This window comes from Ambystoma mexicanum, chromosome 10 (assembly GCF_040938575.1).
Source record: "Ambystoma mexicanum isolate Mex_15411 chromosome 10, UKY_AmexF1_1, whole genome shotgun sequence".
NCBI classification, from domain to species: domain Eukaryota; kingdom Metazoa; phylum Chordata; class Amphibia; order Caudata; family Ambystomatidae; genus Ambystoma; species Ambystoma mexicanum.
This window is the reverse complement of record NC_090932.1, coordinates 373,853,414-373,881,082: the sequence shown is the minus strand read 5'-3', so window position 1 is coordinate 373,881,082 and position 27,669 is coordinate 373,853,414. Positions and strand designations below refer to the sequence as shown.

General features: G+C 43.9%; 1 protein-coding gene across 1 annotated transcript in view; it reads left to right on the top strand.

Annotated features, from left to right (window-relative positions):
* Positions 1–26,256, top strand: part of PLPBP (pyridoxal phosphate binding protein) — a 416,942-nt gene extending 390,686 nt beyond the window's left edge. The window contains exon 8 of the mRNA XM_069617960.1: positions 25,734–26,256. Coding sequence (XP_069474061.1) covers positions 25,734–25,871 — 138 coding nt within the window. The 3' untranslated portion in view covers positions 25,872–26,256. The remainder of the gene's footprint in view (positions 1–25,733) is intronic.
* Positions 26,257–27,669: the final 1,413 nt, after the last annotated feature.

Here is a 27,669-nt window from a genome sequence, read left to right as displayed (position 1 = left end):
TCCAAGGGAGTTGGGAAAACCCTGACCTTTTGGAAGCAGAGATCATGACACTGAGGATGAGATCCCTTCAATGGGCTCTCAGGACGCAGTGGTCTCAAATCTCCTTCAGGTTCCGGTCAGGGCCTCGCAGGATCTTCTGTGGTGGGCCTGCAAAGGAAATCTGTTGAAAGGAGAACCTTTTTGGCAACCATCGCCGGAGGTGAATGTAGTGACGGACGCTTTCCTCACAGAGTGGGGGGTTCACGCCAACGATCTGACCATCAGCGGTCGTTGGTCTCCATCGGAGTCCAAACCACACATCAGTCTTTTGGAGCTGAGAGCCATCGGGCTGGCACTGAAGGCTTTTCTGCCATCTGGAAAGAATGTCCTGATAATGACAGACGACACAGTGGCCATGTATTACATCAACAAAAGAGGAGGTGTAGGGTCGCTTCCACTGTGCAGAGAGGCGATGTAGTCCTTCAAGAGGTCTTCACCCTTTGGGGAACCCCGCAGGTGGATCTGTTCGCGACCAGTGTCAACCGGAGGTGCGAGAGGTACTGCTCGAGGGAATTTCCTCCGAGAGGAGCCCTGGGAGACACGTTTGTCGTGGATTAGTCATTCCCGCTTCTGTACGAGTTTCCTCCGATCCCCGTCATTCCTCAAGTTCTAAGGAGGTTCCATAGGTTTGGGTCCCACATGATCTTCATTGCTCCGTATTGGGCCAGGAGAACGTGGTACCCGGACCTTCTAGAAATGTCCATCTGTACTCCAAAGCGTCTTCCCCAAAGAGAGGATCTTCTCTCGCGAGAGGGAGGTCGAGTTCTCCATCCAGAGGTCAGGAGTTTCAGTCTTAATGCATGATTTCTGAAAGGTTGAGATGCAAGGATTGGGACCTGCCGATGATGTGATGGAGGTGTTGCTTTCGGCCAGGCGTCCAGCAACAAAGTCCCTGTACCGTTGCCGTTGGCTTAAGTTTTGCGATTGGTGCAGGGGTAAGAATGTTGATCCTTTTCAGTGTTCCATTCCGGTGGTTCTTTCTTACTTTCTTTGGCCCACAAGGGTCTTCAGGTGGGAACCATTAAAGGTTACCTAGTAGCGCTATCTATCTTTAAGTTCTCACCTGAGGAATGTTCTTATTTTAAGATTCCACCGATTACTCAGTTTCTAAAAGGGCTTACAAATGTGTTCCCGCTGACGCCTTTTCAGGTGCAGGTCTGGGATCTTAATTTGGTCTTAAAATGTCTGATGGGTGTTCCGTTTGAACCTTTGCACTCTTGCCTGTTGAGACTGTTAACGTTTTAAGTCTGTTTTCTTGGTTGCAGTTACATCTGTTTGCAGAGTGAGCAAGTTGCAGGCACTTTCTTCTAAGCCAACCTTTACTTTGTTCCACAAGGACATTGAGTACAACGTCCTTCCTTCCTAAGGTAGTTTCAGAATTTAATTTGAGCCAGACGGTGGTTCTACCTGCCTTCTATCCTCCTCCTCATCCTAGTAAGGAAGAGGAGAGACTCCATATGTTGGACCCTAGGAGAGCTTTAAGCTTTTATCTTTCCAGAATGTCCAAGGTCCAAGTGGACGACCAGCTCTTTGTGGTGTATACTGGACACAGATTGGACCAGGCTGTTTCTAAACAGACCTTGTCTAGGTATATCATCCTCACTATTTCTGAATGCTACAGATTGGCTGGCAAGGACCCTCCTGAAGGCTTACGGGGTCATTCCACCAGGGGCATAGGCACATCGACGGCCCTGCTGAGGGGTGTTCCTGTTAAGAACATATGTGATGCTGCAATGTGGTCTTCCATCCACACGTTTAAGCATTATTCCCTGTATACGTCCCATGTTCAGGATGTTGCCTTTGGCAAGGCAGTGCTTTGTTCTGCCATTTAATTGGGTATATATAAATTCTTCTCCCTCCTCCACTCATTGATACTGCTTGGGGAGTCTGTCAAAGATGAGGAATATGTTGGAGGAACATCCAGTTGAAAGAACGTTCCCAGTTTGTAATTAATTTGTTCTTCTTAATCTGCCTGCTTCTACTCTCCGCCTTCTGCAACTCATCCAGAACAGGACTGCGAGACTTGTCCTTGACCTCAATTGATTGTATCTCTCCCCCCCTGAAATCTCTCCATTGGGTCCCAGTGGCTGCAAGGATAGAGTTAAAGACTCGCACATCCACAAGGCCTACCTCCAACTCTCTCTCTTCAGAAATATCTTCCTACTCAAGCTCTTCTCTCCTCCAACTCCCTCAGGGTCAGTCGCTTCTCCAAGCAACAAGCTGGTGGTAGATCTTTCTTCGGCTGGGGCCTCCCTCTGCAACAGCCTCGTTGCCTCTCTGAAACAGTCCCCTTACCTGCCCTTTTTTTACACCTGCTGTCTGCACTTCTGTTGTTTGAACCTGTGTACGGCACATGCCCCGCCACCCCCACCCTCCCCTGGCACTTTTCCCCTCCCCTCTCCCCTTGCGCAATCTCACTGTCACTTTTCCTAGTAAGATCGTTTCTCTGTCCTCCCTCTGTCCCCTCCCTTACCTTGTCACGCCTTCAAACATTTGTGTATAGGGGCGTTATAAATGCCATAGCATATCATATCATCTATCCATGTTAAGACAAAAACTATTAGAATTGCGTCGCAGGCATCCATTATAAACCGGAACTATGGTCACTTTGCTGCCCTTATGTTAAAGGTTATACCAATCTTGCCATATGGGACAGAGTTCTACCCAATTGTAGACTTAGCATATTGCTCTCTATTAGAAGGAATCTTTTGGAGTCGACTCTTGCATCTCCCAAAAGACGTGCCAGCTCAGATAATCTGTTACAAGCTAGGTTTACTGTCCTTAGTGACCGGAGTTAAGTGGAAAATCTGATCTTTGTACAGGAAAAGTCTGTGTGCCACTGGTGAGTCATTAAGGTACATTCTGAAAGAACTGATGCCCAACAAGATTGACAGCATATTTATTAACTGGTGTGTATATTGCCAAGTTTTGTCGTCCTGTGAGGTCTTGGATGAGGCTCTCTCGCCTAATCCGTAAAATGTGAAGTTGAAGCTATGGAGGCAGGATTTGATATACACAATGTCAGTATTTAAGTCACACACGTTGTTGACATATATAACGGTGATGGACAAACCTTGGAACGTGATATCAATATATATTGAAAAATGTCCGGATGCACTGCACTTTTCTCATGGTTGGTCTTAACTTACCCCCCACACATGAAATTCTTGGTACCCGACAGAAAATGTTAAGGGAATGGAACCCCCCCCCCCCAACCCCCTCACCCGAAACTCTATATCCTGTTGTTGTTCAGTGCGTTAAATTGCGGAATTTTCTTTGCTTTGGGCATTTGTCCTCCGATTTTAGAACGATGTCCCCAGGGCTCCTGTGGAATCAAATCCGACATAATTCACAGCTGTCATAGAACATTAGTTTTGTGATTTCTAAGCAAGGTGTTCCCTGAAAATCGTTAGTTTGGATTTGTCGTAATGCAGTATGAACGAATATTTTAGTGCGTTTTTATGTAAGCTGTTTCATGATCATTTTTTGTTTTGTATTATAGCTTATATTTTATTATAGTGTGAATATGTATATACTGCAGACTGTTTTGTACTGTTGGTCTTTCCGATCTTTTAACATTTAGATTATACTTGTTTTATGGGTAGCCTTTTAAACTAAGACTCATTTTGTACCTATTTTCTTCAGTTGTTTTCCTACTTTGTACGTGTAAGGTTCATCTGTGAATCAATTCACAGTAAAAAATAATAATTCGAGTTTTTATTCCGCTCTACGCGGCCCAAGTGCTGGCACTCTTATTATTTGACTTGTGTCAGGCGCAGCCAGGTGAGTTAGTGTGCCAAGACCCTGGGATAGCCATGTAGCGCACTCTAATAGATCAGAGTAGCATACCATGTACATTTTCTTACAGCGTTTTGTTTACACGCGATCCAGCCATGGAAAATGCAGCTATTTGGAGGTGGCTATGGGAGGGGGTGGGATAAATATAAAATAGTGCCTTCTGGCGGAGCTCTGAAACAAGGCAGTTTTCGTAACGATTGGAGTAATAGAGAGGGGTAGACAAATGTTCGTTGTCTGTATGCACATTTCTGTCAAGTGCGTTTTCACGTACCAGACATTTATTTCTGTCTACGAAGTTCTTTTCAGTAGTGTAAGCAAGTATGCGAGTGCTGGGTTTTAACATACGATATGAAGGCTTGTCTGTTATCCTGAGACATGTTTATGGTGTTAGGATTCATGTATGCTCTTATGATACTAAATCTGTTCTTAGTCCATTGACTTAAATGGAGTCTTAAAACAGATCTGCTTTTCATGTTTTTGAGGTGAGGCCATTTTGCGTCACTTACTGCGCCTCTCCTTTCTTTTGGATTGCACTGGTCAGTCTGTATGTTTTAGTGTAGCAGTGGCATTAAACACACGTGTGTACTTTTTTAAAAAAAAGTTCAACATCCAGTTGCTTTTGGGATGTGCACTGAATTCTCATTTTTGTGCCAATTCCCTTCAACCTTAGAGACCCACAACTCTTTTGCTGGACTTTAGGACTTTTTAATGTTAACCCTGGAGTGATTGAGCCCTTTTTCTCACTCTCGCATGTGTTTTTGACCTGATTTGGATTGTTTATTTTTTTTTATTTTTGGAGTCTGACCAACTCCATAGGCATCTACTTTTTGTATGGCGACACCTTCACCTTCAGTGCAGTGTCACAGAGAAATACTTTAGAATTCTCACAAGGTTTAAATACGTTTTCTTTTGTGAACTACTGTTTCCAAGAAGAGTAAAGCGAAATTGACTTTACTTACCTTTTCTCTTTGTAGGTCCAGCACACCCCATCTTATGTGGAGTGCAGGGGGGTTACTTAGTAGCCCCTTTTTCCTACCTACTCATGTAACATTTTTTATGTTACCCTCGCGACTTTAAATGGCTGGTGGCAGTGGTTTAATATTCCCACCATTGTGCGTTTCTACCGCAGGCTGAAACCTCAGCTGCAGTATAGCACCCATAGGTGTCCATTTTGTCAAAATCGCCAGTTTTCTTTTTTCGCTATTTTCTGTTTGTGATGTCTTTCTTGGGTTTTACTCTACCCGCCAAACCAGGTTTACCCCTTTGTTAGTTTTCTTTGGCGGGCTTCAGTACTGAAACACGGCTCTGGCTCCAGTGTGTCTGCAAGGGCAGGAAGTGAGGAAGGTGCCCGAAACTCCCCTGTCCTTGTCTCCATGGTTACTTGAATGTACCCAGTCATGATTGGCTGGCTGTCCTTGCACAACAGCCACCCTGCTGTGTGAGTGACAGCTAAGCTGTGCATGAATGGGAGAAACCTGCTTAAAAGGCGAGGGTTTTGGGACTGAAGACGTAGTCCACCACTGGGAAGGACATCACGACGAAGAAACCGTGAACGAAGCTTGCTGCATCCTCCTGGACCGTTGAACAGCCCGGTGAAGCCCTGCTGCTGTGCTGAAACTCCTTTTTCTAATCGAAAAGAGAAGCTCCGGAAGGGACAACGTCTTCCCTTGGGTTAGTGGTACCAACTAACCCCGAGACAAACTTTGCTGGAAAACCTTCCCCAATTGACTGTACTTCTTTGCAGCTGCAGGAACAGAATGCCAGGGGTCGAGAAATCCATAGTAGAGTGCAGAGTCTGTAAAACTGGCTTAAAGCTCCAAGAGTCTCCTGAGGACCATCCTGAAGCAGGACGACCCAAGCTCGAGTCACCTCACCAGAATGCTGGACTCAAGGAGTGAACGAAGCCCAACCGGTGTCCAAGATCTGCAGTGGTGCGATTTACTGAGCCCTGAAACCGTGAAGTGCCGCTGATCGGGAAAGATCCCGTAGTTGCCGCCGACCGAGTACCCAGACGTCCTCCCTCTTGTCCCCACGACTGAGGCCCAGGAACACAGAATCTGCAACGCTGCAACCAGACGGGAGCCAGCTGGATCCTCTTTTTCTAACCAAAGTTACTGTTCTGACTTGAGGTACTTACCTCAGAGTGTATAGCTTGGTCTTCCCAGTTGCGGTTTACCATGGCTATTTCTAGAGTTGATCTCAGCTCTAACTTTCACAAGTGTAACAGCTTGTGACCCTACAGTGATTATTTCTTCAACAAACCCTCTAACTTTGTGCAAGACGTTTGCTTTTTAAGAAGTGCCTCAGCTACATAGACTTTGCTCCAGTTGACTTTGGCTGTCCTGGTTCTCTGCAGACTATTGATTCTTATTGTCTCTCATAGGTGATGCATTGGTTTTAAACTAATATTGCTGGGAAAGGTTTTTAGCTAGACTTAATTGGAAGATAGCAATTGCTCACTGTGGGCTACATTCACCCACTCAACAGGATTTCTCCATAACCAAGCTGCGCATCTGCAGTCAACAGCAAAATGGCTGTGCTGGCTCCAGTAAGCGCCATTGCAACAAAACTGGGCAGGATGGAACAAGGGGATTGCCAGTGTGTTCTTACATATACAAAAGAAACAGAGTGAAAAAGCAGCACTGCTTTGCTGCCAGACAAAAGTCCCCATTGAAAAGGAGACATTTTACCTTAAAATGATGCTGCTCTGATGCTATTTTTATCTGTTCTTCCTCAAACTACTGTTAGTAATCAGACCTTCCAGGATTTTGCGGCATGAAATGGCAAATTTTGCGGCACAAACCTTCATTTATTGCGGCATTTTTGCGGGACATTTTGTATAAACTGGAGGGTGTAAGATTGCCACATTGAAGGAAATAGGCAGAGTGCAAGGCTACAAGAGAGCAAGGGTATCATTATTATGTATCTTTTGTATTAATTTAATAGGAAGAGTCCCAGATGTCTCTGGCTTGGCAGAAAAGTGTTTGATTTGGCTACATTTCTGGTTTAATGTTCATGCCCATTTAATAGTATTAACTAAATTGATCATTATCAATTGTAATGCTGAAAATATTCCCCTTCTATGTTCTCCAATTCCCCAAACACCCACACACCTCTCTCACCAACACACATCTCACCAACTCTCCATCACAACTTAAATTCCTTAACCTCTCACTCCGTCATACAAATACTCACGTGCTATGTCACACTGTCAAGTCACAATTTGCTCTGCCCAGCCCCTGCCACACTCCAAATCATACTCCCAACTCACACCTTTACACTCTACCATTCCTCCCGCAATATACAGTCCTTCATTCTTTTGTGCTGCTTCTGCATCTTGCATCCATTCTCCCATTCTATTGCACTCTTCCCTCATCCTTTTTCCCAATCTGCAGCTCACTGCCTCTTTCTGGCCAACCGCTTGCTCTCTGCTTTCTGGCTCACTGACCACACGCTCCCTCTACTTTCTGTACCTCTGCTCGCTCTCAGATTTCTGGCCCACCGCCTCACTGCTTCCTCTGCTCTCTTGTGCAGCACTTCCTCCTCTGACCCACTGCTCTCCCTCTGCTTTCTTGCCTATCACTTCACATCTCACCCATCACTCTCTCTCATAGTATAACCATTTTTTTTATTTTTTTTTAATGTAGATTTTGACCCAGTTCCTCAAACAATGGGGCATTTAAAAAAAAAAGAACGGAGGATATGATATTTTTAGACAACCCATTTTTGGAAATGAGCAGGTCACCTTATTCTCAAAGGTGACCGGCGCATTTCCACAGGCTTGAGCTGTAGCGCAAATTGTGCGCTGGCCAGCTGCCTTGAATGGGGTTATGGGTTGTTTGACCGAAGTGCAATTATTAGCGGCAGAATTGACCGTAGTCAATTTCTCTGCGAATTGATTTGCACTTCAGCCAAACAACCCAAAATGTACCTTTCACCACCACCCCACCCCCTCCCCTACTTAACTGCTTGGTCGCTGCCGCTTCCCCTGCAACCCTGCGGTGCCAGATCCGTCCCTCTAACGTGGGTCGGATCCGACTCCGCAGGGTCCCTTTTTCGTTTTTTTTTTTCCTGTCCCCGCCTCCAATTTTGAGGAAAAAGGGCAAAACACTTCTGCAACCACCCTAGACCAAAAATACTGAACATGGGGAGCGGGTGACACCATCGCAACACATGTTCAGTATTTATAAAAATTGATCGAATAGTACTGGACGAAATAGGTCAAATTGTAACATTCGATAGATTTTTGTCATCAAAATGGGCAGTACTTTGAATAGAATTGCTCTCCCGACAGTGTTCTGCAAGCTCCCAACGCCTTTCACAGGGACAGGCCCTCCAGGAGCCTGCCGCGGTAAAATGCGACCCAAAAAATGCATTTTTATCCTGTTTGAAGAACAGAAATGCAAGCGACACAGCAGCTGTTCATACCTCAAAAGAAATGCATGACAGGGTCAGGAAAGACCCTGTCATACAGTGGCAGCCCCACATCCTGTGCGCATAGGGTTGCCTACAATTTCTGCGCATTTAAAAGTGCATCTTGCTTGGAAATGAGAGATGCGCTTTTAAATTGACAGAAACGCCACTTTATTAGATCAAGGAGGTGAAAAAGGCCATCTGAATGGGCGCGCATATAAAATGTGGCCATTCATGTGTCCATTGTGGATTGGGTTGCACTTTTTTGGGGCGCAAGTGATGAGATGTGTTAGCGCATTTCATTTCATGTGTAAAAAAAAAAAAAGTTGAGAACCTGGCACCCTGAGTATTCTTTTTTTTAAAACAGGATTTTTTGCAGATTACTTAAAAAAAAAAATGTAAAAAAAAAATGTTTTACATTTTTAAAAAAATGTTTTTGCACAAAACAGCCGATTTTGCGGCATTTTGCACAAAACGGCCGTTTTTGCGGCATTTTGCGGGATCGCAAAATCGCTATAAGCTGGAGGGTCTGAGTAATAAGGCCCTGCCATGCCCATTCATATCCCCATTGTGCTTCAGCAAAACCAAGCATGACCCCTGAATGATTCTGGCAAACCAAATCTGAGAAAAATCAACAAAAACGTCATTTTCCGCCGCACAGGAAAAAGCTTCACTTTTAAGTTACAAAGTGTCGAGGATCAGTAATTCAAAGGAACTCCAGCTCTGGGCTATGTCACTTTCAATGCATAGGTGGTTCAAATAAACTACTGCCTAAAAGAAAATAACTATAGCTGCAAAACAGTGTGGGGATTCAGATAGAAAGTCAAAAACCGAATTTGAAAGCAAAGTGCTAGCAGCTTGCACCACATTTGTAAAAATGGGCTTTGCAAACTAAAGGAGATAAATGTTTGTTTGAGAGTCCTAGGTTGAACAAAAACTTCTTCTTGCCTAGCAATGTGAAAGGGGGATTGTACTGTGAAAATACAATGTATGAAATGGTTCTATTCGGCAGATTTCCTTCCAATTCAAAATACAAGTAAATGAAACTTCAGTGGCTGCATGGGAGGAGGAATCCACCCAAGACCGGTTTCTGCTGAGAGGATGACCGACAAAAGGGGCCCTCTCGGTAGATACTAACACCCCAGTGATAATTACTAGGTTGGACAGAATCTAGTCTGGGCTAAGCCCTCTACAGTGGAATTTCAAGGACACAGACTTGCGAAGTGGAGAAGGGGCAATAAACCTTCAATCAAGCTGGGAAAACCCCATCTTCCCTCTGGGGGAAGTGACAGTTGGTGGCGGCTGAAAACAAAAAAAATGTGCCAGTGTAGGACTAAGGATTGCCATTTGTTTCAAAAGACCATTTTATTAAGAAACTTTGAAGATGGTTATCTTTGCAACAGGACTTTGTAAAAATGTAGTAGTGTAAATGTGATTTTTGTTGTTTTCAAATAAGAGGTCTTGGCTGTCAATAGCATGTATAGGACATGAACGCCAGAAGAATGGGGAAAGGACACATGATGGAATGTTAAAAATTAACAGAAATATGCCCCATGATAATATGTACGCACGTGTAAAGTCCCTGAATTTTAGGCTGGACATTTCACACTGAAAATGACCAAAGATTATTAAACATACAAAATAATGTCTCAGATTGCAGAGTTGGACTGCAATGGTCTGCATAAAATATGTAACGGGTTAATGTAATTTGCTAAGAGACTTCAACTGTATAAATGTACCATTTGTGGCAAAATCGGATTTTAGCTAAAGTAACTGTGGGAGGTTTTTGAACATTGTAAAACTTGCATCATAAATCTGACATCCTGCTCTTGAAATCCATCCAGCTGAGAATGAGGCGGGGAGGGGACTATCACCCCTGACCAATCCAGTGGGCTAGACGTGTGTTTAGCTAAGGCTGCCCAGCCATATACTTCAATGATGTCACTGTCGCTATGCATTATGAATAAGAGTCTATGATGGGACTCTAGACCCACTGCGCTGTGTTCCAGTTCTGCTCCATTCATCTTGCTGATTCCAACTACAAGGCCAAAGCATTGCTGACCCCACTCCAGAGCCCACTGCAAAACCCAATCATAGCTGATCGCTATCCCAGCAAGGCCAGTGATCCAGAATCAACCCACTAATCTCCCATTAAAAAAAAAAGGGGAAAGCTGTGGTACCTTTTGCATCCTGAAATCAGACTGGCTTGCTGCCCACTAACTGCTTTCCCACTGACTGTATCCAGCGGTACCTGTGCCATCCAGTGACCCGAATTGCCCAGCTGTTCGCTACCCGGTGACCAGACCTTGCCCAGCTGACTTTTGTCAGGCGCGCCGCCGTGTGGTGACCAGAACCTGTTGACTGTCCAAAGATCCCAAAACAAAAAAGTGGACTGTGATTATAATCCCCACCCCATAGAAACACATAGCCTATCTTGTCTTGCCTTTGTCCTTATCCCATTCTCTAAGTAGTCATATTTACACCCTGGTAACTTGTTGAAACGGTTAGAATTATCCTTGTATTCTGTCCTTAATGTTGAAGTTCTAGCACCATTTCTTTTCAATTTTGTCTGGGGTAAATTATAAACCCTTAGTTATATTTGGAGTAATCAAACTCATTTCCATATATTTTATTGTTTGGGTTGAGCACTGGGGTGGCAAGGTTGACGTCGCGAATCAACCTTGGAGCTTACTGTGTTCCTCCTTAACAATATAGCCTAGAAAATTTAGTGTAAGTAACATTTTTCCTTTCTTTCAAAACCGATTTTCTCACTTTTAACTGCTCTATTTTCCTAAAAACGAACCTCACTCTACCTTCCAAATCTCTCCATTCACCAGCTAGAAACCTATTTTCACCTCTGTATTGTCCCTGTGATATAGATCTATTCCCCAGCCCAAAAACCTCACTTCAAAAAAGAGTATTTCACCCGTTTTTATTAAAAACTGTTTGGGTAATTTAAAGCGTGAATTGAGAAAATTGCAAGTTTTCCAACGTGTCATTTGGCTGCAGCATGCTCTAAACTTTCCACTCGTTTTCGAATTGTATGCCTTTTGCTGATCCATTGACTTGTGATTGCCAGTGATATAACATACCTGCTATTGTGATCACATATGTATATTATAATTTAACCACACAATTAATTATTTGTAAAATTTGAGTGTTATTTTAGGCCTGGGTTTTTTGCCTCTTATTCAGTGAGGGAAGGTCGGATTGTGATTCTGCTTCTTATTCCTGACTACCTGCTGCTTCTTTCTATCCACTCAGAATATTTATTTGTTGGTTGAGGGAACATTGCAGGGGTAAACCTTAACTTTGGTGCTATCTTTCCTAAAATCAAAAAGTGCTCCCATTCAATTGTGTATGTGTTCTTGGAGAAGGTTAATTAAGTGCATTGCTTACATTTCTATGGTAATGATCACCCATTCATGATTGCTGACCTGTATTAAAATTGGCTGATTCATTTGATTTTAAAAATAAATATTGCATTTTCACCAACCGGCCTGGCTCATGGTCCATTGTGACCCGGGGTATTTGAAAAAGGGGTTGTGATACGAGTTGTGTACCGTCTGAAATTGAATTTGCATTAAATAAAGAGAAATACATATGAATTGAGCGCTACATCCTAGGCTGAGACCAACGTGTGTGTCGCCTGATTGAAATCCTTAACATTACATGCTCTGAGAACCTGTTTAACCTTTTTCCTTCCTCTAACCTTTACTTTCTACAAACCTCAGAAATTACAAAGTATGCAAGTGATATTTGAATGCCATTACTGTCCTAGTTGGTGAGGTCCCCTCAGGGTGGAGGAAGTGTGTATGAAGCATCTCTAAAGAATGCTTATTTAAAACTGACCGTTGAATAATTATTTTACTCTGAAACCTTGACTGTTAGCGTTATTTGGATACTTGTATTGGTGGATTTCATTGCTACAGCTCACATTTACCCCTCTTGAGACAAGTGTGGCTGCTTAGTCAGATTACCAACTTGTGTAGCAAAGACCTATACCAGAGGACATGGGTGGTGTATTCTCCCGCAGGGTCACTACATCAATTCTTGCCTAACAATCGGGCTGGTAGCAGTGAACAAGTGTTTCCGTCTTGCTGTTGCACAGCCATGCACCTTGTTTTTTTTTTAACCGCTATAATGCCTTTTGAATGCTATTGACGCCAAATGGATGCACTGTGTGGTACAAGTACTGTTCTTGAACATCTTCTTTGCTGCCCATCTTTCTCATTTCCTTTTTTGGTGGCAGAAATTGTGCTTTATGACTCAGGTTACAATCCACACTTCAGCCAGGATATGTCCTGTTCCTTAGCAGAATGTGGGCGGGGGTGTCAGACTGTCCCTGATTGGACAGCCTCCACCTGTTTGGTTGTTGCTGGTCCCTTTCATTGGTGGGTTGGGAAAGCCCCTGCTTAGAATTCTGGATTAAAGGAGCGGACCAAATCCATTCCTGATCATACGCCACAAGAGCCAAACATCTAAAGCTCAAGGATCACCAGAGACCCGCAGGAGGATTGCTGCTGCAACTATTAATGGTCAAGCAAACTACGACATTTGAAGCATCTGCTTTCAAATCGACTGGCATGACCTGAACCCAGTGCATTCCTCCTCTGGACTGGTGGGGGTCAACCATTCTGAAGCCCAGCTCTGCATCCATCAGCCATTCTGTAGCCCAGCTCTGCATCCATCACTGCTCCAAGTTCGCAGGCATTGTTGGGCCTGCATTTGGTCTGCATTTGACCAGACCTAGACTGCATCTTTGCATGGATCCATTTCTGCCTAGTCACTGAAAACTGTGCTAGCATCCCCAGTGCTGTGCTGAGACCATGCCAACCTTCTGCTTCTCACTACAATTAAGAACCTACCGCAACCTGAAGTTTGTCACTGATGTGGAGAGTCCTGAATCGTCCAAATGTCCACTGCTGTGTGCTGCACCTGAGCTGCTAGGAATGAATTTAAGACTTCTTCACCCAGTCTTGGCTTCCCTGCCTAAGGCTGACCTATCTATAGATGTAAGCCTCAAACCCGCAACCTTTGAAGGCCCCTACAACCAAACCAACGGTGAGCTTCGTTCTCCCCACCGATGTCCTGTCCCGTGGTGTCTGTTTTGTTGCAAGTCAGTCTGGCGTTGAGATCTCTTTCTGCACCCACAATGGCTTGCATCAGGCTTAAAGCCCTCAACTTAAAAAGAGCGTAGCTTGCATCAGGAGTCCTCACTTCGATCGACTAGAGTCCTGTGGACAAGTACTATACCTACTCCATAGCTGGAGGACTAACCGTTTACTAGGACCTTCCTACAGTAACCTTTTCCAAAAACCTGCTGAATAAGATGATCAGGTTTTAACAGATTGAACTCTGAAAAGGGTAGGGATGGCTCCCTTAGCATTGCTCCAACGTGTTAAGGTATAGTCGCCCTTTTTGAACTTGTGAAGACTGTACTCCACCTGCACTTACTGCCCCCCCTACCCGCTCATACACACACACACGCACACTAGCGATTAACAGTGCTTTTTGAAAGATCTATCATGTTGCATTCTAAAGGGGTAGGTAATTTTGGTTGTAAATGTTATGTAGTGATTTTACTTACCAGTAGTGTGTTCAACATGCTTGCCTGTGTTTAATAATTAGTATACTTTTCCACGTACCCGTTTGACATCTCTCACTTCTCAGGCTTTGCTCTTTAGTGTACTTCAGTCCAAGCCTAACTGTTTAGCTACCCTGCCCTTCAGAGCTTCGTCTAAGACTTTAGTGTGACAGTGGTTGCAGCTTTAGGCTTACTTCTCAGAACCCCTTACCAGAATATGGTCATTCTGTCGGTGCATGATAACATATGCTACACAGCCTAGGGTGAGAAATGTAGCAGACGGTAGAAGTGGGCCTGTGAGTTTTAAGTGAGTTTAACTATGGTAAAACGTAATTTAGTTCCACTGAGACTGGGGCAACAATTATTCATTTGTTTCGTTCTTTTAGTAGGTAAAGTAGTATGGACACAGCTTCCAATAGTAGAATACCATTGTGCAAAAAAACAATGGTACTGTAGTAGTAACAATAAATCTTAGCATTTTTAAGCTGTAAAGTAAGAAGTGAATTAGAGTATTTGTTATACAGAACATTCTCTCAAGTCGGTCCTCCGAGTAAAGAAAAACACATTTCTGCACTATTAAACTAAGTACCTGATATTTTTTCTGGCTTTAATAATAAAGAACGCTCATCAATGTGTACATTAATCAGGAATGTCATTTTTCACTTCCTCTGCTACATTAGTTGCTTTTCAGAATAATAGTCCACTGTGGTAAGAACTGGCTAACTTCGCTCTTGCTTTGTTTGGTTTTCACTCCAAAGCTGGTTTGATCTTTTGTTGTATGTGAAAATTGAGCAGATTCCGCCACATTGAAGGTCCAATTTGAAATATGATGAATCAGATCTGAACTCAAACCATTTTATTTTTCATGCATCACGTAACTTCTGTGATGGGAGAGGCATGCTTTATTTCCACAGAAATAATTTAAAACATGAAAAGGGTTACGGGAATGCCTTCACCCAAATAAAACCAATAGAAGTTGTTGGTATTGTACATTTCTTTCTCTGACTTTCAGTGATACTCTACACTGAGTGCTGATACATCACTGACTGGTCATTTGTGCGACCTCTTTACAAGTTGAGTTTTGTAACTATTTTTTTTTAAAATTTATAGATTTAATCATTGTTCTTCCAAAATGTCCCCCTCTGTTTTGCATTGATTTAATTCAAGCCATCCTGAAATGCGGACATTTTCTTATTGCCGATTTCTAAACCTTAATCATTGGACACTCTTCTAGGCCTCAGACGTGAAAAACTAGTGATTGTTACAAAATCTCTTCTGGACAGTTATAGACGTGTTAGTCTGACTGGCCTTTTCCGGTTTTATGCACAAAGTGACACCAAAGACCCTAAACTTTTTCCCTGTTGATCTGTGGGCTCATGAAGGTCCTTAAGGTAAGCTCTGTTGAGGCATAACCTATGCCCAGTGTTTCCTGTGATTTTAACCTCACAGCTGGCAGAGAACTATACTGGTTGGCGGGGGGCTTTGAACCAATGTTACTGGATGTCCCTCTTTCTAAGTCCAGTGCAGACTCTAAGACGAGTTAGATAACTTTCAAGGAATGTTTGGTGTTTAGATTTAATCTACATCTGCAGTTTGCTGAGGAAATCTGTAGGTTTGAGTGTGTCAACATCCATTGATTGCTTGCTGGCAAAATGATTGACACTCTTTGAGTGAAATGTTGATAGTTACCCCAGCTCCACTCCCCATAGACTTGGAGTATTTGCTCTCACTTGTAGAAGAACTGGTATTGTAAGAAAATGCTTGTTGGACCCGAGAAAGCTATGTTTGATCCTGCGGCATTCCAAGACCCTCCTGCCAGTGAGGCTCCTTCAAAGAACTTCGGGAAGTGGATGTCTAGCAACCAGGGTGAGGCTAAAATCTCAATCCTCCTCTTATTATAGGACCATTCTTGGTGCTAAGCGTCAATCCCTGTGCTCGTCAGATGTTGTGTTGGGCATGGTTACCAGGCTCACCATGATCAGGAAGAGGCAACCTGTAGCAATGCAAAATACTTGAAGCACAACCAAATCAGCTATGCCTTGTTGCTCCATTTTGAGAAAGGCCCCCCTTTACTTTTTTAACCGTCATGGTAGTCCTCCTGCACTCCTTTCCCACTGAACCTATGCAGTGTACCCCATGTTCAGTGGAGTACATTCAAGCATGCCAAACAGCTGGAGGCCATGAATATTTTGCCAACGGTTCACCCCAATAACCGCAAAGCCCTGTGGCTCTCAATACTGCAGACTACAATCCTAACTGGAAACACTTAAGTGCCTAAACCATCCGCCCGAGCATCAGATCGCACCTCTGAACGGATCTGAGGCGCTCCTGCCCATAGATGACTTCAGTGGTTTAAAATATGAATGTACCAACCACCTCATTTCATTTCCTCCATGTCAAGGGCACATCAGGATGATATCTCACTTAACTAATCACTGGCTACTTAAGCTACAAACGTCTATCCAGAAGTAGGCTCTCCTGCTGTTGAGTGGATAGCTGTCCAGCATTTCCCAGGGGCACCCCATCACACAACACTGACTATACCTAGCCCAATTGAACCACCACAACCACCCTTGGCCCAGCTTTGACCCTGACCTTTACAGTTATAGGAATGAAAGCTCTTCAACCATAGGATTTGCAATCTTTGACAAATCACCATGCCTTTTCCTTATAAAGATTTACCTATCTTTCAGACAAAGTATATAAACTCTACCTCTGTTTAGAAATTCCTTTATTCAGAGTGATGATTGTGCTACAGTGCATATCTTCTGCCTTGCTCTGCTTCTAAGAGCCTGACCTTGATTGCTTGAACACTGCTATCCTCAATAGATGACCTAAGTGGAGTTGGGGAACCCTATCCCCTATAATAGGGTCCTACTCGGACTACTATGCTGAGGTTTTGGGAAAGATTTGTGGGTGGACTTTAGAATTGGTGGATCAGGCCTGGCCTAACTTAATCTAGTCCTGTGGGAGACTTACTTAAAGCTTCTGTCTGCACAAATCTTTGATCCAGAGTAATGGATCTCCAGGAGGTTTAGGTGATTTAGGTTTCATGGCAGGGATTCTTAGTAAAAAAATTCCAAGGGTAACTAAATTGAGGAGAGTCTGCAGGAAGGGCGAGGATGAGTAGGGGTAGGTTAGGTTTGGATTGAGACCAGATCTGAGCGCTAGCTACTGGAAGTGGACGGCTTTGCATCTGTCGTTGCAAGACCGATACAATAGCACATTAGGTATTCAGTAAGCTATAGCAGTAGAAAAATATCGGAAAACCCTCCATTCAGAAGCAGTCTTCTCCAGATTCACAAATTACATTTCAGGAAAAGCGACAGCTCTTCAAAAGGAAGACCTCCAGGCACCAGCGATATTAAAGAAAAGTTCAGTCTTACCACCTAATGAGGCAGGCGTTGCTCCAGTATTTCGGCAGATTCCAATATCATCTTTCTCGATATGCACCCCAAGATTAACTATGGACCCTCAGCGCCGGCTCAAGGGGTGCGGCTGCACAATGGTTCCCCCTGCAGCAAATAAAGGGCACCTTACCTTCAGCTCAGTTTTGTTTAAACTTTATCGGTCTGGCCGAGCACCTTTTAAATTATCACGCCGAGCCGAGTGCGGCGCTTAAACACAATTTACAAGAACAGCAGGGGGCTCATCTCTCTTGTTTGGCACACAGATTTGGGAGGTAACTGGGACTGTGTGGGACCTTCATTTGTACTTTTCCCATTGCAGTACTAATTGCCTATACATTCGTAAAAAAAATGGGCTGCTGATGAGATGGGTTTAACAAAAGTAATTGCCAGCCCCTTTATTTAGGTGCCAACCAAACACATCTTTGAGTCTCAGAGGAGTCCAAGGTTCAGTGAGGCTGGGGCCTGCGGGGGCTCCAGAAATCTCGCACAGGGCGCTGGCAGACCAGGAGCCGGCACTGTGGACAATCATTCATTACATTTGTTCATCATTGTATTAAGGCCTTTTCAAATATCTGCATATCTTTGTCTTCAATGCTTTATAGTGTTGAGCCACACTTCTGGGCGCTTTCATGAAGCCGAGCAAATGTTGAAATGGTTCAGTCCTGTTGATGCAGTGGTGGGAGTACTTGGAAAAAACATTAAGCAAACTTCCAAAACATTGTTTCTAGGAGACCTTAACCTTGGCTATAATGATAAACTTGACAAAGAAGCTATCACCCTCACCAGAAACCTCACAGATCTAGGATTCACACAGATAGTCACTGCCCCGACCCATAATAAAGGCCGTATCCTAGACTGGGTGGCTGATCACAACTGTGGCTCCACCCTCAACTCCAACACAGCCCTTCCATGGTCTGATCACAACTGCCTTCAATTCTGCATCCCCATACTCCATACCTCTTATACCAGCACCGGCCATGCTAGCCAGAAGTGCCAAAAATCTTACAGCAGACAATATAGGACCCCTTCTCAACATCCCTTGCCTAGCGCCACCGTTCTCCTCTGACCCCAGCATACTAGCAGAGATCTTCAAAGACACACTCACCCATGCCATCAACACCGCAGCCCCTCTTGAAAACAAAAAAAAAAAAATCGTTTCACTCCACTCATGGTTCACGGAGGACTTATTAAATCTTCGCCAATGCAAGCGCCAAGCCCTCAAAACATGGCAGGCCAATCCCAGTGACGCCACCAAAGTAGACTTTCTCAGTATCTCTAAAAAATACAAACATGCCATATTCAAGGCGCAATCAGAAACCTACAATAAACGTATCCTGGAAGCCAACTCCCACTCAAAAGAGCTTTTCACCATCTTTAAAGAGCTCACTATCCCCCCAATCTGCACAGATGAGATTGTTAAGGATGAGGCCTGGTGCAACAGCATTCAAACAGCAATGTTAAATAAAATAGACCTTCTTCAAAATAAAATAGCAGAACACTTTAAGGCTCTGCACCCCCAACAGACCCTCTCCGTCAATAACACCAAAGATGAGCACACCTCCAAATTCGATTTCTCCCCAATCACTGAGTCAGACACTCTCCACATCCTCAAACAGCTCAAACCACCTCAATGCAAAGGAGATATATGCCCCCCCAACATCATTAAAGAATGTGCGACAGCCCTCGCACCAATCATCACAGCATTCATTAACGCCTCATTCAAGACAGGCAAAGTCCCTGACAGCCTTAAAGAAGCGTGGGTGCGCCCACTCCTAAAGAAACCAACCCTGGACCCTGCCCAACCTAATAATTATCGGCCCATTATTACAGTTCCATTTCTCCTAAAAATCCTAGATAAAGCTGCACATATGCAGATACAGGCTTACCTGGAAAACAACTCTGTCCTAGGTAAAAGGCAGTCTGGATTCCGCAAAGGTCATGGCACTGAAACCGCCTTACTAGATCTTAAGAATCAAATTACCCTGATCCTAGATAAAGGCAAGCCGGCCCTTCAGCTCCTCCTAGACCTCTCGGCGGCATTTGATCTAGTCGACCACGCCATCCTCATCAACCATCTCACTCAGGCCGCACATTTCTCCAAACAAGCCACAAATTGGATCACCTCCTTCCTCGAAGGTAGAGTGATGAAAGTGTTTTCCAATACAGCCAACGCAGAGCCTACCACCATCAGGTATGGAGTCCCTCAGGGCTCATGTACAGCTCCCACCCTCTATAATCTTTTTACCAAACCTCTCTTTGATAAACTGGACGCACTTGGGATCACATACACCAACTACGCTGACAATACCCAAGTACTCCTCCCGCTCACAGGACTCTACCACCAGGACGCAGCCACCCTCCAGAATATATACGCCACCATCCAAGCATGGATGGCCACAAACGGTCTATGTCTTAACGGAGACAAGACCGAAATCCTCATCCTTGGCCAAAAATCCACTCTCACAAACCTCGACCCCCTCTTCACCAACTTCTGCATTGACAATTGTGTCATCCCAGTTCTACCTTCTGTCAAAACACTAGGAGTCCACATTGACGCATCACTCTCCATGGACAAGCAAGTCAACTCCATTGTCTCTGCCTCCGCCCTGAGCACTAAGCTCATTAATGCAATCAAACCATTCCTAACTAAAGATAACTGCCTAACCATTGCCAGAGCCACCATTGGAGCCAAACTAGATTATTGTAATGCGCTACTGGCTGGTACCTCCAACTCCAATCTCAATAAACTCCAAATAACACAAAATAATGCACTAAGAGCAGCCCTCAATATACCCAAAAGGGACCACATCGCGCAAACCAGAAGAGAAGCACACTGGCTACCTGTCAAAGAGCGCATTACATAAAAAATACTTATCACCGCACACAAATGTATTAACCTGTCTGCACCTTCATACCTGTCCGACACGCTAGTCAGATCTCACTCCAATAGACCAATGAGACAATGCCACACCAACCAACTTAGGGTCCCACGCATCAAGCGAGCTAAAGCAGGTGGAATAAGCTTCCCCTACATCGCACCTAAACTATGGAACGCATTACCTAGCACGCTCAGAGCAGAAACCTCTCTCACTGCCTTCCGAAAAAAACTGAAAACCACCTTGTTCAACTAACTCCTCCAACTTTTGTCTTCCGACCCTCTCCTCTCTTCTCTCCTTCTCTCCTATAGCTACTACTTTTCTCTTGCAACTAAGTTATGACTTTCCTGTATGTATAACAAGTCATGTTCATATCTGTAACGAGCGCCACGATGCCCTATGGGCTGCCTGTGCGCTTAACAAATGCGAATAAATAAAATAAATAAATGGGGCTCTCTGTGAATTTAGTCTGTTCTTAAACTGGTTCAAGCGGATGGGTCCCAATGGCGTGTTTGGGCAGATGAATCAGGCCGAAAAAGATGCATCTGCTGGGTCGAGTCAGAGTTCGGGACAGGTGAATCAATGACTTTCAGCAGGTCAGGTTGGCTTTTCAGTTTTGTCAAGACGATGCTTCTTTTGAATCGTGTCATTGCTTGGTATGCTGCAAGGCGGCTGCTTCCACAGGGGGCAAGTCAGCAGTCAAGTTGGGGACACGCTTTACTGGGTCGAGTCTGCTTTGAGACTGCTTGAAGCATTAAAGAGGTTTGAAATGCTTAGATGCCTGCTAATCCCCCTTTCATTATGCTCCAGGGCAGAAATATAGTGCACATGTGTAGCTTTGGTGTGACGGTCTCCTGACATCGTTTGAAGGTGAAGAGGTGGGCAAAACTTTCTCTGTTTTGCTTTCTTTACAATGTTTATATATAATAATTTCTTATCCTAATATTCTGTTTAGGTAGGTACTAGGAGCTGCCAGATTAACTGAACCCTATGACACAAGGGTCCAAACAATTAACAATCCCAGTAAACTCAAGTGGGATCCACCTGAGTGCAACTGGTGCTCACAAACGTGGAGCTCAGTTTATTCCTGGTCTATTTTTGTCGTACTTTATAAACGTGTCAATGTTTCTCTTAATTTACATCTCATAACCTGTCTATCAAATGTATCAGTATCTTTCATTCATCCAAAATTATTTAAATCAGTATAACGCCTTCTTCATATGTAAAATTGTTCAAAAACGTGTTTTACTCACACGAATGTAGAAGCAAAAAAAGACCATGTGGTCAATGTAAAACACAAACAAGCCAATGCATTTCAATTTCCAAAACAGTTTTATATATGTATGTTCATGTATATTTGTTCATGCACATCAAGCCTGTGTGTTATAGACCCGTGAATATACAAATCATATTTACATACCCATGTAGTTTTCAGTCCCTTTGGCGCATTACCCATAAGGAAAAGGAGTATACATTCAGTAAGTTAGGTTTTACATAATTATCAATGGTGATCATCATAGAAAGCTTATGGTACAGTCAGTCTCGTACCTTTTTTGTTTGTGTTTTATGCTTATTTGGGAATTTATGTGTATCAATTCTCAACTGTTCACCTCTATTGCAAGAGCTTCGTGATAACCTACAATGCATATTTCAATTAATAACCCTTCTAGTTCCATCAAGTAGTGGTCTGCAAAGAACAGTCTCCTGACATCCCCAGCGCCTACCAAGCAGTGGGAGTAGGGCAGGTTTAAAAAGCACATGTGCATTTCTGAACAGCCGCTGGAAACCTGACAGCAGCCAGAGGTGGTATTTTAATTGCCTGCACCTCTGGTTCGAATTCTTCAAATGAAATCAAAGCTTTGGATTATGACATGGTGGCTATTGAGATTACACATTTCTAAAGCCCAAGAATTGGATGTCCTATTGTCAGCTTGGTGAGGTGACTATTTTATGACCTGGCTGGATGTGCATTAGCTGCCTGGACTGGGTGTACCCTCAAAACCATGTGAGAATCTGCACAGGGAGCTTTTCTTTTTAGTTTTCCCTGATTAAGTTTGACATCTTCCTCAAGGAAACAGTCATCCCTGGGAGGTCCTCTTGGAACCATTGCTTAAAAGACACTCCTAACATGATAATAGCCCCCTCATAACACGGTATAATTGCCCCCAAGTCCTTTTTAAGTTGGCAGACTGAGGAAGGGGGTGGAGTTAGTGGAACCCTAAGGTGAGGTTTAGTCCAGAGAGGGGTATGCCATTTTGGATTTTGCTAATGCTGCCTGAACCTCCTGCCCCTACCCACTTCCTGCAAACAAGGCTCTAAAAGGACACTTGTTACAACAGCCTAGATTGGATCGATTAGGACAGGCTTGCTTTGGACCGGTCTTCTGTAGCATTTTGCCTTTATAACGGGGGGATCCCTTAGTGATTCATCTTTGGACTTTAAGACTAGAAGGATTCACCTGGAACTCTGTTGGGGATACAGTGTGTTCCAAAGTCATCTGCCAAAGAGGTGTAGACAGAAAGATACACGGAAGAGGAAACTGCTACTCCCTAACCATCCCAAGGGCACATTTGGTTAGAAACTGCGGCGTGGACAAGACCTTATGCAACAAAGGCACTGGTACCCAAGGACCCTGTCACTGAAAGTGACCGAACCCTTGCAAGTGTCCTCTACAAATCCTCCTGGTTGGGTAGGGCAGAGGTAAAAGGACTCTCCTTGGCCTGGAGATCCTGCTTTTGGACTCCCAGCAGAACCAAGTTAGTGACCCCTGCCACTCCCTGAATCTCCAAACGGCCTTGAAACCGGTTTGCACAACATCAACGCTGTCCAATCTGATGCAAGGGAATCGCTGGAGTCATCCTTGACCTGGACACTCATCCAGTTCTGGATCTCTGAATTTGCTTTATGCTGAATCTGTTGCGTCTGCATCTTAGACCTGCCTGGTCCTCTGGTGTCCCCAGCTTGACACTACTAGCTGGTCACCAGTTTATTTGTTCTCCAAGCCGATGCTGCTACAGTACCCTGACGCAGTATTGAGCCAGACGAGCCTGCTTGTTGCAGAAGGCAAGTCTCTGCTTCTCTGCACCAGCAGCCACATTGTCTTTCAGCACCAGCGATCCGACACTGCCTGCCGTTAAGAAATTTTAGCACCCTGGGAGGCACTGTCGACCAATAAGAATGTTCGGAACACAGGCTGTATTCAATAAGGAAAGCCTGCGTGCCGAGCATTTTCAATGCGTCTGGCGCTTCTCTTCCCCATTCCCCCTTCTCACTCACCTTTGCACCCATGTAGTTTCCTACACGTATGCTAATGGTGACTTTTTTCCACCCCAAAGAAAAAAAGTACCTTTCCTACAAGGTTCCGGTCCACGCAGTGTTGCTGTTCCACACTCCGTTTTCATAGTCAACAATGAAAACGGACTGCAGCTTCCATTAGCACTGTGCGGCCCGGTTGGGGCTGCACAGGAAAGGTAAGTTTCTTTAAAAAAATAAAATGTGAACCCGTGTGGGAAACTACATTGGTGCTAATGGCAATATGCCCCTCAGCGGTGGGCTGACCCTTTCGGTAACAGCATCGCCACCCTCATTAAGGGACCCTCTCTACTCTCCGGCCCTTAACTCTGGCAGCAGGCCATTACCTACAGGGTCAGCCTGGCGCCTGCTGGAATATTGCTTCATTGATCTGCAAGCTGTCGCCAAACCATATGGTATTAATGGAACCAGTCTCGGTCCCCTGACACAGACTCTGCTCGATGCCGAAAGCCTCCAGGCTCCAGCTGTGCTGCCAAAAAGCCTAGCTTAATGCTATTGAGCCCCAAAAACGATAACAAAAGGTATTTGAGGTGGACTTGTCCCCTTAAAGGTCTGTAGAGACTTATAAGCCCCCTTCTTTACCTTTTTAAAGACATCTTCACATGCTTGACATTTTCTGCTGAAAGCTTTGCCTGAACATCCCTATCTCCCAAACCATAATTTCCTTTACTTTAAGGTCTGCTTTCTCTGTTTTCCCTGCAAGATGGCACAGTAGTGTTTTATTAGTTAAGTGCATTTAAGATCCTATTTTTATAGAACCTTGGTTTAGCTTTTTTATTTTCGTACTACCATTCTATTGTTTGGGATGTATCTGTGCCAGCCTACACCCCTCTTGATGTGACCAGCCTGCCCTCTGGCACGTAACCAAAAGAGGTATATCTGTTGGTCTGTTTCACATTTTTGATTGGTCTCGCTGTTGGTTTGTAATAGTGTGGGGCTGAGCAGGTGCTTTAAACACTACTCATCCTTGCAGAGCCATAGTCCTTTCGTCAAATATTGCATCTAGTGCCACCCAGCTGGCAAGAGATTATCTGGACGACTCCTGCAGGGCTGCTACGTAGTTTTCCAATACCTTCATGAAGTGTTGCGACATTGGCAAAAGAATACAGGAGAGTCCTAAGGTCAGATTTCCAGTCCTGCACAGCCCTTTATCGCCTAGCCTCTCTTCTCCTCCTTCCTACTATTGTAAATGCTATTGATTTAACAAACTCATCATGAGTTGGGCTTTAGCACTCAAATGCGCCGTTTGGCGCTTTTAACGTCGTATTTAAAGGCTTGCCCAATCATGAGTCGGCAGTAAGTGGGAGTTTTACCTCCAGCTTTTTGCTGGAGGTAGAAATGTCCCCTTACCTCCCGTATTTGGCGCAATTACTGCTGGCGCAATTTCTGCCGGCAGTAATGGCGCCCCCCAACCCCATTTGGTCCAATGGACAGAATGGGGAATGGGCACTTGCTGCTGTACCGCTACTCGTGATCCGGCGACGGACTGAGTAGCAGTAACGCTATATGTATTACCTCTGGGATACCGCCAGACTCCTGATAACCTATACAACAGTATGTGAATTTATCAGACATCCCCTTGCTAGCAAAGACAGTTACTTAAGTTTAACTAGAGTTCAGCATTGGCTTCCTTCAGAGAGTCGCATGTGACCAGCCTGTAAACCCCATCTCAGTACTGGGCGCTGTGCGTGTGTTGCTAGTATCTGAAGATAGCTTCTAGGTGCAGAGTTAAGGTGTGACTGCCGCACCTTTGCCAGGAGCCAACTGGCCCAATTTCTCGAAATTAAGGTAATGGAGCACTAAAGTGATTGATTACATGTACATTTAATAATAATAATGTGCTTTCTAAATGTAACAAGTATTCCCATTCAAACGACTGGACATATTTAACAGTATGGGAATGCACCAGAGATACAAATACTGACGAACTGTAGCTATAACTAAGTGACTTTTCTGGTCTGCCTAAACAAATTCAATTCAGTGTAAAAGCACAAAGCAAAATTCGAACTCCTTAAGAGCACTAGCTTCATAAAGCACTATGGGTGATGTGAATCACTCTGGAATGTATAGAATACATAATTATGGGTTGTGGAAAAAGCGGTTAATTTAATTATTCTAGTGACTAACGCAAGGTTCAATTGTTTAATAGAAATGGCATAAATTGTTGCTACATCGCAGTGTTTGAAAAATGTTAAAGCTAATGTTGCAATAATTGTGGAAGGGATCTAAGATTCTGACGAATGCGTGTTGAAGGACTGACTTCCGTTGCCTGGATGTTTATCTACTCTTCTTTTGCAGATTGAAGTTGGATCCACAAATGTGCGAATTGGCAGCATTATTTTTGGAGAACGAGATTATCCCAACAGCCCCAAAAATGACCGCCGTGTGGAGGAGGTGAAGGACAAAATGTCAAGTTTGGCTGTTGAGGAGCGCTGAATATCATTCGTACAAAATGGCTCGAAACAGCGTGGATCATTGTGCAGGTCCACTCTTGAACATGCTAACATTGGGAGTGTAAATGTGGCGCTGCAATCGCTTACCACTCCCTGCAGCGGCCCTGCGTTTCTGCAGGCACAGTACATGCCACTGGTTCACTGAGCGCTGTCACTGTATGCTCTATATGAAGGTTCTCAATCCTTCAAGCATCTCTAACTAAAGGCAAGCAGACAAGCTGGGAGTAATTTCCTTTGTGGCTGTGGTTTAAAAACAAAAACAAAACTTTCAATGGTCCTAAATACGTTTTCATGTAAAGATTTTGCATTTTTAACAATGAAAAAAATCAAGCTTTCTAATCAATAAAGTGATCATGTCTGGTATTAAACATATTGTGTTAAGTTTATACTACTATATAGAGGTTTTGTAGCACAATCCAACATTAAAACATGACCTCTGTGAAGGCAACGGGGAACTTGCGTTAAAAGCATAAGTGTGCTTAAATGTTGAAGCACAGCATACAAAAAATGTGGTGTTGTGAATTGGCCCTGAAGATATTCAAAAAGTAGGAGAGATTTCAATACTTTCATGGTAAAGGGAGTGGGATAGTACCAAGATGAAGGGAAAAGTAATTTCTTGAATTCCTTGTAAATCCTAGGCACAAATAAAGGTATGGTTCTAAATATTGGCATGTGTGTGGCACATATGGACAGGCAAATTTCCAGATGCAAATCTGATTAACTTCTTTAGAAACAGGGTTCCAAAGAGGTTTGCTTCTTTAGGTTTAAGTTATTTGTTCATCCAAAATTAAGTATGTAAATAGCCTTCAAGGGCATGTGTGCAGGTTGAGCTATCAAATGTTCTGTGACAATTGGCAATGTGGTTATCAGACTCTGAATTGATGGTCTGTAGAAACCCAGCAAACCAGTGCCTTAGCACCATCCACATAGGTGACTGGACTAAATGCCCAACATCAAGAAGGTGAAGTCGCAAGAAAACTCTTCGGACTACACTGTTTGCTTGCATAGACAGTTGTCAATCCAAACTCCATTCTGGATTGGACGAACGTTGAGGGAATTAACTACTGTATATACAACTGAGAAATCAAAAATGTAACAGCTCTGTAATACTGTGAGCAAAAGAAATGTGTTCTTTAGTGGTGCAATCTTTCATCTACTATTCTATGCATCTGATATTTGTATAGTCTCACCGAAAGTCAATATTCGCTACCAACTAACCTTCCAACACCCCATCCCTCCCCACGTAACACTGAAATATTCCATCCCAAGTACCCCCGAACATAACCTCCAAGCACTTCACATGCATGACCCAGATTGTCACCATATTAACTCAGACTTGATGCCCAGCAGACTGACAACACACTCAAACCCATGGTGTCTTCGGATCAGCATGCATGAACATTGCAACATCATCAGTCTTCTGCCCTAACCTGTGCTACTAACTTCCCACAACAACCAACTTTAGTCCCAACTACTCTCTAGCAGATCCTGGTATCGACTCGTTAAAATGTTTCACTTACCCTCGTTTAGAGGCCAAAGCTTACCTGCAAGATCCAGCATCCCACCTGAGTTTGGTAGTTGTCTGGACTACACAACATATTTGCTGATGCTTGTCAATCTGCTTAGAATCGCATGCTGCACATATAGTCCGACATCTAATGGTAATCTATTGCGTCCTTTTTTCGAAGATCGAAAAGTGAGGTCGACATGGGCGTGACTGTAACACTATCCCTAACGTGACGTGTAGTGTACCCAAAATCCTTCATGCATCGAGGTCCCTC